Genomic DNA, 15,204 nt, shown 5'->3' with positions numbered 1-15,204 from the left:
ATCTTTAAAGCTTTATAGAAGAAAACAGGAAAAACCTTTGTGATCTTGGGTGAAAAAGATTTCTCTAATATAGCAAAAATAACTAAAAAAGAAAAGTGAATAAATTGTACTTCATCAAAATGTTAAACTTTGCTCTTTAACAGATTAGCAACAGAGAAAGCTACAATAATATATCTGATGGAGGACTTGTATCTATAACAATTACTACTCAGTATAACTTGGATAATATATTTGAATAGACATTATATCAAAGAGGTTATGTGGATATATGGATATAAACATGAAAGCATGCTGATCATCATTAATCATTAGGAAGATGCAAATTAAAACTACAAAGAGATAGTACCTCATACCCTCTGGAATAGCTAAAGTTCAAGATACCACGCCAAGTGTTAGTGAGATTTTGGAGGAACTACAACTTTAAAAACTTACTGATGGGAATGTAAAACAAAATAACCACTTTGGAAAACAACTTGGCAGTTTCTGATATATACTATATGATCCAGTTATTACACTCCAATGTAGTTTACTTCAAGAGAAGTGAAAGCATATGTCCACATGTTTTTACCTGTTCTTGAATGTTCATGAAAAGGACCCCAAATGTCTGTCAGCGGTTGCATGGATAAACAAGTGGTTGCATATCCATATAGTAGAATACCACTGCAGAGGAAAAAGGAAGGAACTGTTGATACATGCAATAGCATGAATGGATCCCCAAAATCATACTAAGTGAAGAAGCCATGTATAATATAAAAATCTAGAAAATGCACACCATTCTTTTATCACTGGCTATCTAGGAAGGAAGAGTTATAAATTGGAGCTTGAGGAAAGTTTGGGAGTGATGACATGTAATACATCAAAACTTATCAAATTATATTTTAAATGTACATTTTACTGTATATCAGTTTTATAGTTTCATCTCAATAAAACTTTGTTTTTTAAAAAATGAACTGAAAAAAGAAATGTTTGTGTAAATGCCAGTAGTGTTACTTTTCCTTTGTTAAAATCAAGTAAATTTAAATATAGACAGAATATTTCCAAATAGTAAGTATAATACCACTCACTTTTAAAAGATTCTCTCTGCTATTTATTTTTTATCATGTCATTTTTTATAGACTAATCATGTTTTAAAGGCCGAGTCCTGAAAACCGGAGGGAAGGAGAGTAGCTATTGAAACAGTTAGGCATGCTGTTAGGCAAACAGTTAGGCAACAGGAGGGCATGTTTTCTTAATTATGGAAGCAGTTTTATTATGTTTCTTGGTTCAGGCACATGAACTTGTAAAGAGGGAGAAGTTACAGATGGAAAAGATAAAGGGAGAGGAATAGGAGCAGAGTCCTTGGGGTATAGGAGAAGATATCCAGGGAGCAGATTGGAAGAAAGAGGTGAGGATTAACATACATATGGATAAATTTATATACCCTGGGACAGAAGGATAACACTTTGTCCCCAAGCCACACTGTGGTAAAAATAACAAAGTATTCTACTGAGAAGAGGAGGGTAGGGATGAGAGACTTATAATGAGTGATAAAAGGTTTAAATGGGTTGTGTTGGGGAAGACGAGTCTTACAAGAGGCAAATTATCCCATAAAACTTATGTCACACACTTGGTGTGTAAGAAGTCATTGGCATCTGCTGCTCTTCAGGAATATACCAGAAGCATTCCAGCTGGAGTTAGAGATCTACTGCCTTTTCTAGAACTATTAGTCTGTTATTTAAAATTTTTTTTTAGAACTATAGTCTGTTATAAAGGAGAAATCTTCAGAAAATTAGAATTGTGTTGAAACAAAAATGGGGTCATATTATACTGTTGTATGGTAGCTTGCTTTTTTTCCATTTAAAATGTATGTGGGAAATACTTCCATTTCAATACATATGAGTGTCTCAGTTTAAAAAAGTCTGTGTATTAATATTTCATAGTGCAGTTAATATTTCATAGTACAGTTATACCAAAATTTGTGTAGCATTTTAAGTCATCTCCAACTTCCCACTATTAAATATTGCCATTGTGAACATCCTTGGATATATCTAGAGATTATAAATGTTTTTTTGCACATATACAACTACTTCTGAGGCTAGATAATTTGGAGTTAGGTTTTTTTTTTTAAGATTTATTTATTTTTATACAAGAATTGGGGTAGAGGTCAGAGGTGAGGTAGGTGAGAGGATTCACCAGAGACAGAGTGGGCAACAGAACAGGCAGACGGACGAAAGGCACTGCTGAGGGGAGCAGTGGGTGCAACAGGAGAGGTCTGCTGCGCCATGTGGGCATCTCCCTGGCTGGCTGGGAATCGAACCCGCGCTGCAGAGGTTGCAGACAGCTTCACAGTGCTGTGCTCAACCCACTGGGCCACCGGAGAGGCCCAGTTAGGATTGTTTTTTAAAAGATTATGAACATTTTACATTTTTTTGGATGATGCCAAGTTACCTTCCAAAATGGTTATACTAATAGACTTCCACCAACTGAGATAATACATTTCCCTGTATAATTACCACCAAAGTGATATTTCCAGGCCTCCCTGGTGGCGCAAGGGCTTAAGCACCGCACTGTGAAGCAATCCACAGCCTCTGCAGCACTAGTTTGATCCCCAACCGACCAGGGAGCAACCCACATGGCGAAGAAGCAGACCTCTCCTATCTTACCCGCTGCTCCCCTCAACAGTGTATTTCAGTCAATCTGCCTGTTCTATTCCCTACTCTGTCTCTGGTGAATCCTCTCACCCTCCCTCATCTCTGGCCTGTACCCAGCCCTTGTATTCATAAATAAATAAAAATTAAAAAAAAAAAAAACAACCAAGGTGATATTTCCTTTTATTTTATCAACCCTATGACCATAAAATAGCTCCTGTTTCACATTTACATTTCTTCATTTTCATTTGCATATGCTTTGCATTTCTCAGCATAAGAGCTGAGCATTTTTTGTATGCTTATCCACCATTCCTTACATAAATTGCCCATTCTTATTCTTTGTCATTTTTTAGCATCTTTTTTACTGACTAGTAGAACTCTTAAAATGCTAGAACCTTTTGTTTGTTAGGTATGTGGCAGGTTTATTTCTTCCAAACTATTAATTCTAGAAGTTTCAATTTTTGATATCTCAAATCCTTAATTCTTTTCCTTGATGCTTGTCTGGATTGACTGGATTTTGAGTCTCACCTAGGTTTGTGTTCCCCACTTCGAGATTATTTCATTTCCACCACAAACTTGTATATTTGAGTCATTTGTTTAAATATAATATGTTTAGCTCTTTAATCTATCTGGAATTAAAACTTGTAAATGATATGAGGTAGAGCACTATCATCATAGATTTAGTATCAAAAATGAATACTTCAGTGCAGAATATTTTCAGGTAAGGAATTTTGGAAAGATACTAAAAGTAACTTTTTTTAAATTAGAAGTAAAGAAGTAAACACTCTTGAGCTGTTACTGCCAGGATCTCCACTACAGATACAGTGAAAAAAAAAAAAAAGCCTACACTCTTATGTGTCTGATTTTGACAGCTAAGATTGAATGGGGAAGTATAGGAGAAAAACATGGAATTTTGCAATTCAGATATAACCTATAAACAGTAAAGAACCAGTTTTTTTTTTTTTTTTTAAAGATTTATTTATTTATTTATACAAGCACTGGGTACAGTCAGAAGCACGGGAGGGTGAGAGAATTCACCAGAGCCAGAGCAGGGAGCAGAGCAGGCAGAAGGACTGAAGTACACTGCTGAGGGGAGCAGCGTGCGGCAGGAGAGGTCTGCGCGCCATGTGGGACCCTCCTCTGGTGGCCGGGGAGCAGCCGGGGATTGAACCGGCGCCACAGAGGCCGCGGGCAGCTTCGCAACCCAGCGCTCAACCGCTGCGCCACCGGGGAGGCCCAGTAAAGAACCAGTTTTGCACCAAAGAGTAATCTAAAATTTTAGTTAAAAGAAAACACTTTTATAGTTCCTATTTGTGAAATAGCTACATATTGTGAAGTTCATTGCCGGGCAAACTTGCTTCTTATTAGCATTCTTGTTACTTACATAAGACAATTAACCTTTTCTTTTAATAAAAGAAATTATTTGAAGCCTAGATTTGTGTTCTCCAACTTTTCAGTGTGTGACAAACACCAAACACCTGTTAGGAATCAGTCCCTGCAGGTATTCTCATTCATATGTATTACAGAGCTTTTTTAAAGTAGGTGATTTACCACAATAATGAAAATACAGAGAAGGAAGACAGAAGGAAAAACTAGCAAAGGAGACAGGAAAAGAAAGCACTAGGGCCAAAAAAAACAAGGAAATGACTGAAAAGAAAACAAAAAAAGAGAATAAAGAGAAGTTAACCTTTTTCTAGTGAAGGAAATTTTTATCCTGTCCCAGGCAATCTTTTAAAAATTATCTGAGGGTCTATAATAGCCCTAGTGTGGTTTTGTGGTTTTGTTTATTTGGCTTTTGGGGCATGAGATGGATTTCTGCTGCTGTAGTGGGTGTAGTTAGTATTGTCTTTTTTCATAGGCTGTCAAATTTATACTGTTAAATAGTTTAGGATGCTTGCATTCATGTTTCTTTATTATTTCCTTCAGACAATTGAGAATTTTGAACCGGCAACTTAAAGAGCAAGAAAAAAATCAAAAGACATCTGGTTCTCTGGAATGCAACCTTGAATGTAGGTAAAAGAACTTTAATAACTGTCGTAAATTCTCTATGGCTCTGGATATATTGATGAAGCTTCCTTAGTTATTTTAAGTGGACTTTCTTTTTAATCAATGTTTAAAAAATAGGAATAATACTCCTTATTAAAATTTAAATTAGTGTAGAAATACAAATATAAAATATCAATTTTATCACTTCCTAATAGTATGCCACTATTTTTTTTGTCTGTATTTCCTTTCACATATCTTCTGTTCATATATGATCAACTCACTGAGTACCTGCAAAATGTCGGTGTTACTAGAAATATATATATACTTTTTTGTTTTTAAAAATGTGATTGTGGGCCTCCCCCATGGCATAGCTGGTTGAGCGCCACGCTGTGAAACAGGTTCGATTCCCTGCCGGCCAGGGAGAAACCCACATGGCACGGCAGATCTCTCCTGCCTCTCCTGCTGCTCCCTTCAGCAGTGTCTGCGGTCCGTCTGCCTATTCTGCTCCCTGCTCTGTTTCTGGTGAATCCTCTCACCCTCCCGCGCCTCTGACTGTACCCTAGTTCTTGTATAAATAAATAAATCTTTAAAAAAATATATTTTAAAAAAATGTGATTGCACTTTATATATTCTTCTTTAGCTTATATTTATTCATTTAGTATGTAGTGGATATTTTTCTCTAAAATATACATAAATAAATTTACGCCTATTTAAGAATTACTTGGACATTCTTTTTATCTGATTCTACCATAATGAATTTAAAGTCCTCTGCTGGTATATGTCCAGGTACTATACCATTCTTCCCCAAGACAAAGAATATTGCAATGAAAATCCTTTTACAAAATTTTCTGTACACATGTGTGAGCATTTCTGTAGATTCATGCAGTAGAATTGCTGAATCAGAGGGTATATACAGTTGCAATAATTTACCCATATGGATCACAAAACTTAAACAAAAGAAAAAAACTAATAGTACTAAAGAAAAAAGAGAGTACTTTTCTTTGGTATTCTTGGAAACATTTTCTAAGCCTGATAAAAACTCAACTCAGATGCTACAAAAGCAAAAGATTGATAAACTATGTCTGCAGAAAAATTGTAATTTTCTGCACAGCTGAATTTTAAATATAGTCAAACATTAAAATAGATAATTTTGTAATACATGATATGACAAAAGCTTAATTTTTCATATATACACACCCCCCCCACATATACCTCTTACAAAGCAATAAGAAATATATGAAAAAAAAAAAACAAAAAACAAAAACAAACAAAAAAAAGAAATATATGGGCACTCAACAAGTTGAACACTCAACTCATATAAGTGTTCAACTTCACCAGAGTAATTTTGGAAAGGATCACTTTGATTCCACTATGAATAAATGATGGGGGTGGAGATGAATGAAGAGAAGAGGCCAAGATGGTGAAGGGAAAGAACTGATTGGTGGTCTAAGTAGCCTTATCCCTGTTTATTCTTTCTCCATCTAACTTATTATTTCCTTGAGAGCATTAATTTATAATTGTGTATATTTATAATTCTTATTTATGAGAATAAGGACCACATCAGTTTTCACTGCTGTATGCCCAGATTCTAATACAGGTTTTACTCAGGGCAGCATTTGTTAAATGAATGGTACCATATACTTTTATAGCTATTAAAAAATAATGTGATAGGTCTATGTGCTGATACATAATATTATGGTGGGGAGGGGGAGAGACAAGGTTAGAAACTATGAGCATAGCTGGATTCATTTATGTTTAAATATATGTGTTATATTCAAAGTATTTTCCAGAAAAATACCAAAGTTAACAGTGATATAGGGATTGCTTCTGGGGAGTGCAGGGTGGTAGAGGTGTAAGTGGAGATGGAGTGGGAGGCAGACTGTTCATTGAGAACCATTTGGTATCATTAGTATTTTGTGGTGTTCATTTTTTTTTACTTTGTGCATATATTATTCTTTCATTAAAAAAGGCTAAAGAAATAATGCCCATAATATTAATTGGAGGAGAAAAGTTCATCTACCAATCAATTTTTTAAAATACATTTAATATTAATTACAAAATTGCTCAAACATATCATTGTTAAGCAAAATCAATAAATTTCTGGCCTTTTATTTTTTAAAAACAAATCTTTTCCAAGTCTTTACATCTTAAATCAGGGATTCCATTATTTAACCTGTTTTGTCTTCCAGTGTTTTCTCTTCAGTCATTGAACAAGTCACTGCAAAGTCAATTACAGGAGTTACTAAAGAGCCAGGAATTACTGCAGAATAAAAATGAAGAGCTTTTAAAAGTGATTGAAAATCAGAAAGATGAAAACAAAAAATTTGCTGGCATATTTAAAGAAAAAGATCAAGCTTTACTTGAAAATAAACAGCAATTTGACATTGAGACTACTAGAATGAAAATTGGTATGTATTTGAACTGCAGCTGTGGTCACATTTTTTTTTCAAAGGAATAAAGATGCTAAAACTTTTTTGTTACTTTAGAACTGGAGGAAGCCTTAGTCAATGTGAAAAGCATGCAGTTTAAGTTAGAAGCTGCTGAAAAGGAAAACCAAATATTGGGAATAACGTTACGTCAGCGTGATGCTGAGGTGACTCGACAAAGAGAATTAACCAGGTAATACTTATTTCATTTGGATAAGTTATGCTTTTGATAAGACATATTTATAAACTTCAAAATAATTTCAGACCTACTCTCTATGCTCGTCTTTTTCTCTTATTTTGTCAGTATTTTTGCTAATTTCTAATGACATTTTATTCTCTTCCATATAAATTAGTTTAAAAATTCCAAACCTAACTAAATATTTTTTTCAACCCTGTAAGTCCTAGAAATGGGCTCTGAAGAGTTGTTTGGCAAAATGCTTACGAGCTCTTTAACTCTAAAGCCAGGATATTGAATGAATCTTCATTGTACCATGTATTAGTTATATAATTTGAGCAAGTTGTTTAACCTCTGTAAACCCCGTATATAAAGTGGGGACCTGAGTAGGGTTGATGGGAGGACTAACAATGCATGAGTAGCACTTGGCTCTGCAAGTCCCCATTCCTTATTATCTGGGATATGTCATCTAGCACTTTGAACTTCATTCATTTCATCAGTAAAATGAGGGAGTTGGCAGCAACTACTAAGATTTCTTTGTTCCCTAACATGTTTTTCTCAAATCATCTCACTCAATTTTTATGTGATCAGAAGCTGTACACTTACAAAGTTCAACTGTGTCTTGAGATATTTGCCAAGATTTTTGGCTACTTTTATTTAATCCTAGAGAAATCAGTTTATTTTAGGCTTGATATCATGAGATCTGACCATGCCTTAGAATGATCCTGAAAGTTTATGATGCTGAATATAAAGCAATTCTGAATATAAAGCAATCTCCTTTATTTATTAAATGAGAAGATTAATTTTGAACCATAAACTTTTTTTCCCATTTTGAATTATAAATTTTTAGGGAAATAGGGCCTCCCCAGTGGTGCAGTGGTTGAGCGCTGGGTTGCGAGGCTGCCTGCAGCCTCTGCAATGCCAGTTCATTCCCCGGCTGCTCCCCGGCCACCGGAGGAGGGTCCTGCATGGCGCGCAGACCTCCCCTGCCGCCCGCTGCTCCCCTCAGCAGTGTGCTTCTGTCCTTCTGCCTGCTCTGCTCCTTGCTCTGACTCTGGTGAGTTCTCTCATCCTCCCGCGCTTCTGACTGTGCCCAGTGCTTGTACAAATAAATAAATAAATCTTAAAAAAAAAAAAAAAGAAAATATACTACATGTTCTGAAAATGATCCACAAAGTTTCTTTAAAAAAAAAAAGAAATAGGGCATCCCCGGTGGCGCAGCGGTTGAGCGCTGGGTTGCGAAGCTACCCGCGGCCTTTGCGGCGCCGGTTAGATCCCCGGCTGCTCCCCGGCCACCGGAGGAGGGTCCCACATGGCGCACAGACCTCTCCTGCCGCCCGCTGCTCCCCTCAGCAGTGTACTTCAGTCCCTCTGCCTGCTCTGCTCCCCGCTCTGGCTCTGGTGAATTCTCTCACCCTCCTGCGCTTCTGACTGTACCCAGTGCATGTATAAACAAAACAAACAAACAAATAAATAAACATGCCTCTATTTAAAAAAAAAAAAAGTAAAAAAAAAAAAAGTAAAAAAAAAAAAAGAAATATTTTTAGGGAAATAGATGAAACAGTAATATATGTACATAATATTTAATTAATTTTTAATCATATATGAAATAACTTTAAGCTATGTTAATATAGAAATATTTTATTTTCAACATTCATATTTCATAGAGTAATTCCATTGAAACTTTTTTTTTAAAGATTTATTTATTTATTTATACAAGCACTGGGTATAGTCAGAAGCGTGGGAGGGTGAGAGAATACACCAGAGCCAGAGCGGGAACAGAACAGGCAGATCAATGAAATATACTGCTGAGGGGAGCAGCAGGCTTGTAGGAGAGGTCTGCACACCACGTGGGACCCTCGCCTGCAGCCAGGGATTGAACTGGCACTGCAGAGGCTGCAGGCAGCTTCACAGCCCAGCGCTCAACCGCTGCACCACCAGGAGAGGCCCTCCAATGAAACTTTTATTGAACAGTGAGAAAAGCAAAAAGATGCCTTTTGTATTCATATAGTGTTATTATTAATTAGGCTCTACTCAGTTTCTAGAGTATTGTCTTATAAAACTCTTCAAAGTAAAGAAATTGAGAAAATGTCACTGCTTATAAAGGCCTTTATATGTGGTCTCCCAAAAAAAGCATCTGCTCTTTTCTAAGGAATAATTTGGGGGTAGAAATTCTATTGTTATAATATATTTATGGTAAATGCAGCTAGGCACAAAAGGCCATATATTCCATTTACATGAAATGTCCAGAATAGGCAAACCTGTGGAAACACAAAGTAGATTAGTGGTTGCTAAGAACTGAGGTGGGAACTGGGGAGTGACTGCTAATGGGTACAGGTTTTCCTTTTAGGGTGATAAAAATGTTCTGAAATTAGATAGAGGTGGTTGTATAACTCTGAATATACTAAAAGCCACTAAGTTGCACTCTTTACAGGGATGAATTTTAGAGTATGTAAATTATACCTCACACTTTCTTTGAAAGTGTAGCTGATAAACAGTTCATTGAGAAAAGAAGAGCAGGACAAGAAGTCATTGTGGTCAAGTTCATTGGGTGACTGCTTAGTTGTCAATGGGAGTGTCTTTTCATTCTAAAGGGCATGGTTCTTAGCCCCAAGCAGAAAATGAAGCAAAGGATCTAGGTTTTTGGAGTTTTCTTCTCAGCTTTTTCCCTTCATACCACTAGATCCAATTCCTTTTTTGGGCATGAAATCAGAAGCTGGTGTTATTTTTTATTTATTAAAGTACTTCATTTTTGTTAAGTTCTTTCCAATATCATTGTTCTCATTATTGGAGGGAAAATTTTAATATCTGCATTTTCATAGATGGTAAAACCAGTGCAATGTGGGTTAAATATTAAAGAAAATTATTAACAGAGCTGGAACTAGGACTCAAATCTCTAAATTCCTAGCCAAATTTTCTTTTACTTTCATACATAGCATGACCTTTGCTAAAACAGATTACTCCTGGGAACAACTCCTTGCCTAATTTAGTTTAAGTAAATCTTAGTATTTTTTTTTTATCTCGGCATTGGATGGATAAATGGATCAATCCAGTTTTTCGACAAACATTTATTGTATATTGTGTTCCAAATATATATGTGTAAAAAAATGCACAAACTATCATTTTATTTGTTAAACACCATCAAGCAGAAACTTTATTCTAGTGTTTTGATGATATGTGTAGGATGATAACATCTTTTTTGAAGTATGATCTTGACTAAATACTATTTAACACATTTGGTGCATTTGCAAGAACATCGATAACAAAAATGTAAGAGTGGTTTTTCAGAATAAATAATGGTGTCAATATTCTAGAAATTAGAATAAGAAAAAGAAATTAAGGAACTTACCTGACTTCACAGCTAGTTGGTGCCTGAGCTAGAACCTGAGCCAACATTTCAACATTCTCTTCAGTCTTACTTCCTGTTTGAAAAGGACAGCTTCTCTCTGAGAGAAGATGATCCATTATTGAGAGATTCGTCTACCTTTGGAGAAGACACCTTTGTGACTGCTTGTTCTTTTAAAAATAATGCAATCTGCCTTTTCCACTTTTTAACAGGAATGAAAATGGGACCACTTGCAACTGAAAACTTCTCTTTATCCTAAACTAGAAGCGTAGGAATTAGAAAAGCTCAGTAATTCTTGTGTATTATCTGCTTTTAGAAAAAAATCACATCTAAAATATCAGATGTTTTACTCTACTTAAGACTCAAAATTTTTCCTATCAGTTTCTTTTACATTGTTGTCAAGGACCTTTTTTTTCCACTGGGCATAAGTCTTGCCTCATAGCTACTAACTCACCTGTTCTTTAAATGAAGAACATAGTGGAAACATAGTGGTACAATATCTTACAGCATTGTATACTTTCCTCATATTTCTGAAGACTTAGTAACAGCTTCAAAAATCTAAGTTTACCCATTGATGGCAGTTTTGTTTTGTCCTTTAAATTAAAAAGCAGGACAAAACAAGAAAGTCTTTGCGCTTATTTGAATCTAAAGTAACCCATGTTGATGATTTATAGAATATTTGGTGACACCCTGTGCAATTCATTTAATTAGGAACATCTCCAGTACTCTAGGTGGGGTTCTATGACCACTTTAATTTAACTTTTGATTTAAGTGGGTAAAGCAACAATATCCGGAAATACATATAAATTTTCATGTTTATGTACCCCATCCATCTTTCCTATAGTCCTACACCTCAGTCAGATAGGTGTGTGTTTTGGTAGATATGTTTTAATAATCTCTGAGAAAAGAGATTTCACAAAATTTCTGATGCCTTTCTCAGAATATTGGGGAAAAATAATGGAAACAAACAAACATCCTAAACCATCTCACTTTTCTTTTCCAACCTTCAGTAATTTTGAAGTAAATCTATCACTTTTTAAAAAATTCTACAAGAGCACATTAAAATGTGGGGAAAAGTAGTACATTTCCAGTAAATAAGTAGTAAATGTTCTTCTAATGCTTCTAATTAGGCATTCTTACAAGTGCTGCTATTTATTTGAATTAGAATATTTTTTAAAAGTAGCTGAGAAAGAACCCTTCATTTCTTATTTTGAAAATGTGCCAGTTTTCTAAGCACTGAAAATCAATGTGAAGTCTGGAAAAAGAAATCTCAACATAAATATTCCTTTTCTAAAAATAATTAAAAATAAAAATTGCAATATGCATTTGATCTAGCTAATTAATGGGTCATTGCTGATTATAGCATTCCTATAAAGATGTTTCTATAGCAAATTTTGTATCTTTCAATAATGTCCCTATTTAACTTCTTAAAAGTGGCATGAGAAAATCTGGCACAGCCATTGCCATTTGAAGAGCTGTTAGAACGCAAAGTATAACATATTCAAGATGACACTCCAGGCCAGGATGGAAAAAGTCTTTTCTCCTTTTGTAAGAAAAAAAAAAAGCCATTCTGTATCCAGAGACATAATCACGCTAATTCTTCAATATAGAGATTTCCTTTCATATTGTATTTGGATATGTATAGCTTTTTTTACAAAATTGGTATTGTCTCCATTTTACTAATGGTTTCCACTTATAAATTTAACCATATATAATAAACATTTCCCCATCAATAAATATGTTTTACATATGACTATAAATGACCAATATGCAGTTATACCATAATTTATGTTTAAGACAGAGATATTTATCCATCTATTTTCTTATAAATTATATTTTTGTAAATAGAAATATATCTTTGGGCATAGTTTTCTTGGTTTATATCAACGGGGTAAATTCCTAAAATAGAAAATTGGTGGATCAAAAGGTATGATGTTACTACATCTAGTTAAAGATTAGAAATCTTTAAGGTATTTTGCCAGTTTGTTCCTCAACAGAATTATATCAGTATATATGCCCATTAGTCAGTATCTGATTCTCCAAGCTCCTTTAACAGTGGATGTTGTTCTGTTTTTTACTATTTTAATTTGGTAGGCAAACAAAAAAAAATCACATTATAAAATTTTGAATTTCCTGACCAACAGTTGAGCTTTTAAAACATGCTTAATGACTAGTTGTAATCTTTTAAAATTACTTGTTGATATCCTTGTACCTTTTTAAAAATTACTGTTTTTTTTCTTATCAGTGTATATAATACTAAGATTCAATTCAAATTGATTAAAAGCTTCATACAAAATGGCTTTAATAAGACTAATAAAGACTGCCATTCATTCACCCAGATAGCCTGAGACTGTGCTAAGCATTTTAACCTTATATTTTGTTTTGTCTTATTTAATGTTCATTGTAATTATGAGGTAGGTATCTTTATTTCGCAGTTGAGGGACTTATAATTAAGAAAGATTGAATGACTTACTCAAGATCCCAGCTAGTGATAGTGCTAGGATTTGATTCCATTTTGTCTGACTTTACACTATTTGTAGTTTCCTTCTAACACATTTTTCCTGGTCCCTACTTGTTGCTTATACATAATTTTGCCAGATAACTATTTTTTTTTCTAGTATTGTTCCAGTGTCCCTTTGACATACACATTTTGAATAGAGAGAAATAATTAACAGACGCACTAACAAATGCCAACTATTTTTGCTGTGTTTAAGAATGAAGCATCTCTACACATTAAAGGAAAAAAATTTCTGAACTTATGTTTTTAAATATAATATTAGATTTGATGCAGAGCAGGATCTTTTATCATTCATTTAAGTTTATTCTTCTATTGCTTACCTGGTTGTTTTGTGTTTTTAGTTATTTTTTCCATAGTAAGAACCAGGCATTTGCCTCAAATCCTTCCCTATAAAGATGAGTTATAGGTATAAGAAAAATGTGTAAAAAAATAATTGGTGTATTAAATTCTTCTTAACAGAACTTTACAAAGCAGTATGGCAGAGCTTCTTTCAGATCTTAGTGTGGACAGTGCTCGTTGCAAGCCTGGAAATAATCTTACCAAATCACTTCTGAACATTTATGACAAGCAACCTCAACATGACCCACTCCCTGCTCACACATCTGTAATGAGCTACCTAAATAAGTTAGAAACAGATAACACTTATACACATTTAGAACCACTTTCTAAAATAAACGAGGAAAACATGCCAGATAGACCCTATGAAAATGTTCTGCCCTCCAAAGGCTCTCAACATAGCAACTCTAGGAGCAGAGAGGAAATATCACCCCCTAGAATCATTTCTACCCTTTCAAAACAGGATTCTGATGAGGAAAGCACAATTATGACTTTAGTAGATGATGAATGTAATTTGGATAATACAATTTACATTCCATTTGCTAGAAACACTTCTAAAAACAAATCGCTATCAAAGAGATTATCTCCCCAACCACACATCAGTGTAGCTCCACCACAGCTTGTCAGCAGCAGTGGACTTGTTTCTGACAAAGGAAATAAACTCTGTGCATCTGGAGTTAATTCTTCTTCCAAAAAGGAAGCAGAAGATGCACCTGAGAAACTTTCCAAAACAGCTGATATGGAAGACAAGCAGCTCCTTAAGACAATAAAAGAAGCCATCAGCAAGATTCCTGCTGCCACTGAAAAGCTGCAGGAGCCGGTCTCATGTCGCGGCCCCTCCACCTGTCGCAGTAGCGGCGTTCAAGTGAAAGGTAGTGCCATCTCTGACTATAGCTTTTTGAATTCTGACTTGACATCGGACTGGAGCATCTCTTCATTTTCAACATTCACGTCTCGTGATGAACAAGACTTCCGAAATGGCCTTGCAGCACTAGATGCCAACATTGCTAGACTCCAGAAGTCCTTAAGTACTGATCTTCTGGAGAAATGAATTCAGAAGAAAACAGAATGAATACTTCTTTTTAAGAATAGAACTCAGCTACATTGAATGAACACTTTGAGTTTTGCTAGAAATATTTATATTAATTATGTATGAAATAATATATGAATAAAAAATATTATTGGAGTATATTGGCACTGTGCAGTTGTAAAAATTCATTTCAGAAATTGATACTTGCTAAGAGAACAAAGTTGTAGATAACTAGGGAATTACTATAAATAACATCTTATTTTAGTACTTATCAATTAGAGTTATTTACCCTGGTTGACTGAAGGTACAGGTTGGAAAAATTCTCTGGTTGTCCTAAAGGATAATTGGAAGGTTACAGCTTACTCTATTCAAACTAGAGGGTTTTTTTTTCCTCTTTCTTGATTCCTTATTGTTTTTCTAATGGTGTGTTGTGTTTTTACATGGGATATTCTGTGCTGAGATATATAAATATTTGGTAATATATATAAAGATTTCTTTTAAGAGAAAACATGATAGTTTGTCCACTTCTTTAAAAAAACAATGATTGGTCCAAGAAAATACAGATAACATCCTAAGTTGGCATATGTGCCTTAAAACCTTGCCACTTTATTTTTATCTTGAATGCCTGTGTAAGATCTCTAAAACAAAGCCAAACTGACAAAAAAAATGCTAATAGGTAAGTTTTAGTTTTTGAAATTTAGTATTTTAACTAAAAAATGTTTATTTGGTTTTTAACATTATATTTGAACATGATGGAGTT

The 15,204-nt window shown here is 34.6% G+C and overlaps 1 protein-coding gene across 2 annotated transcripts in view; it reads left to right on the top strand.

The window, feature by feature from the left end:
• The window catches only part of CCDC14 (coiled-coil domain containing 14), a gene marked incomplete at its 3' end in the record, with an annotated part of 44,206 nt that extends 29,741 nt beyond the window's left edge, over positions 1-14,465 (top strand). For both annotated transcript variants that reach the window (XM_084231196.1, XM_084231195.1), the window contains exons 10-13: positions 4,554-4,636; positions 6,803-7,021; positions 7,100-7,232; positions 13,538-14,465. In XM_084231196.1, coding sequence (XP_084087322.1) covers positions 4,554-4,636; positions 6,803-7,021; positions 7,100-7,232; positions 13,538-14,465 — 1,363 coding nt within the window. The remainder of the gene's footprint in view (positions 1-4,553; positions 4,637-6,802; positions 7,022-7,099; positions 7,233-13,537) is intronic.
• Positions 14,466-15,204: the final 739 nt, after the last annotated feature.

The sequence above is a fragment of the Talpa europaea genome (genome assembly GCF_964194135.1).
Source record: "Talpa europaea genome assembly, chromosome: 4".
Lineage (NCBI taxonomy): Eukaryota > Metazoa > Chordata > Mammalia > Eulipotyphla > Talpidae > Talpa > Talpa europaea.
Note: the sequence above shows the minus strand (reverse complement) of the source record. Positions and strands in the feature narration are given on the sequence as shown.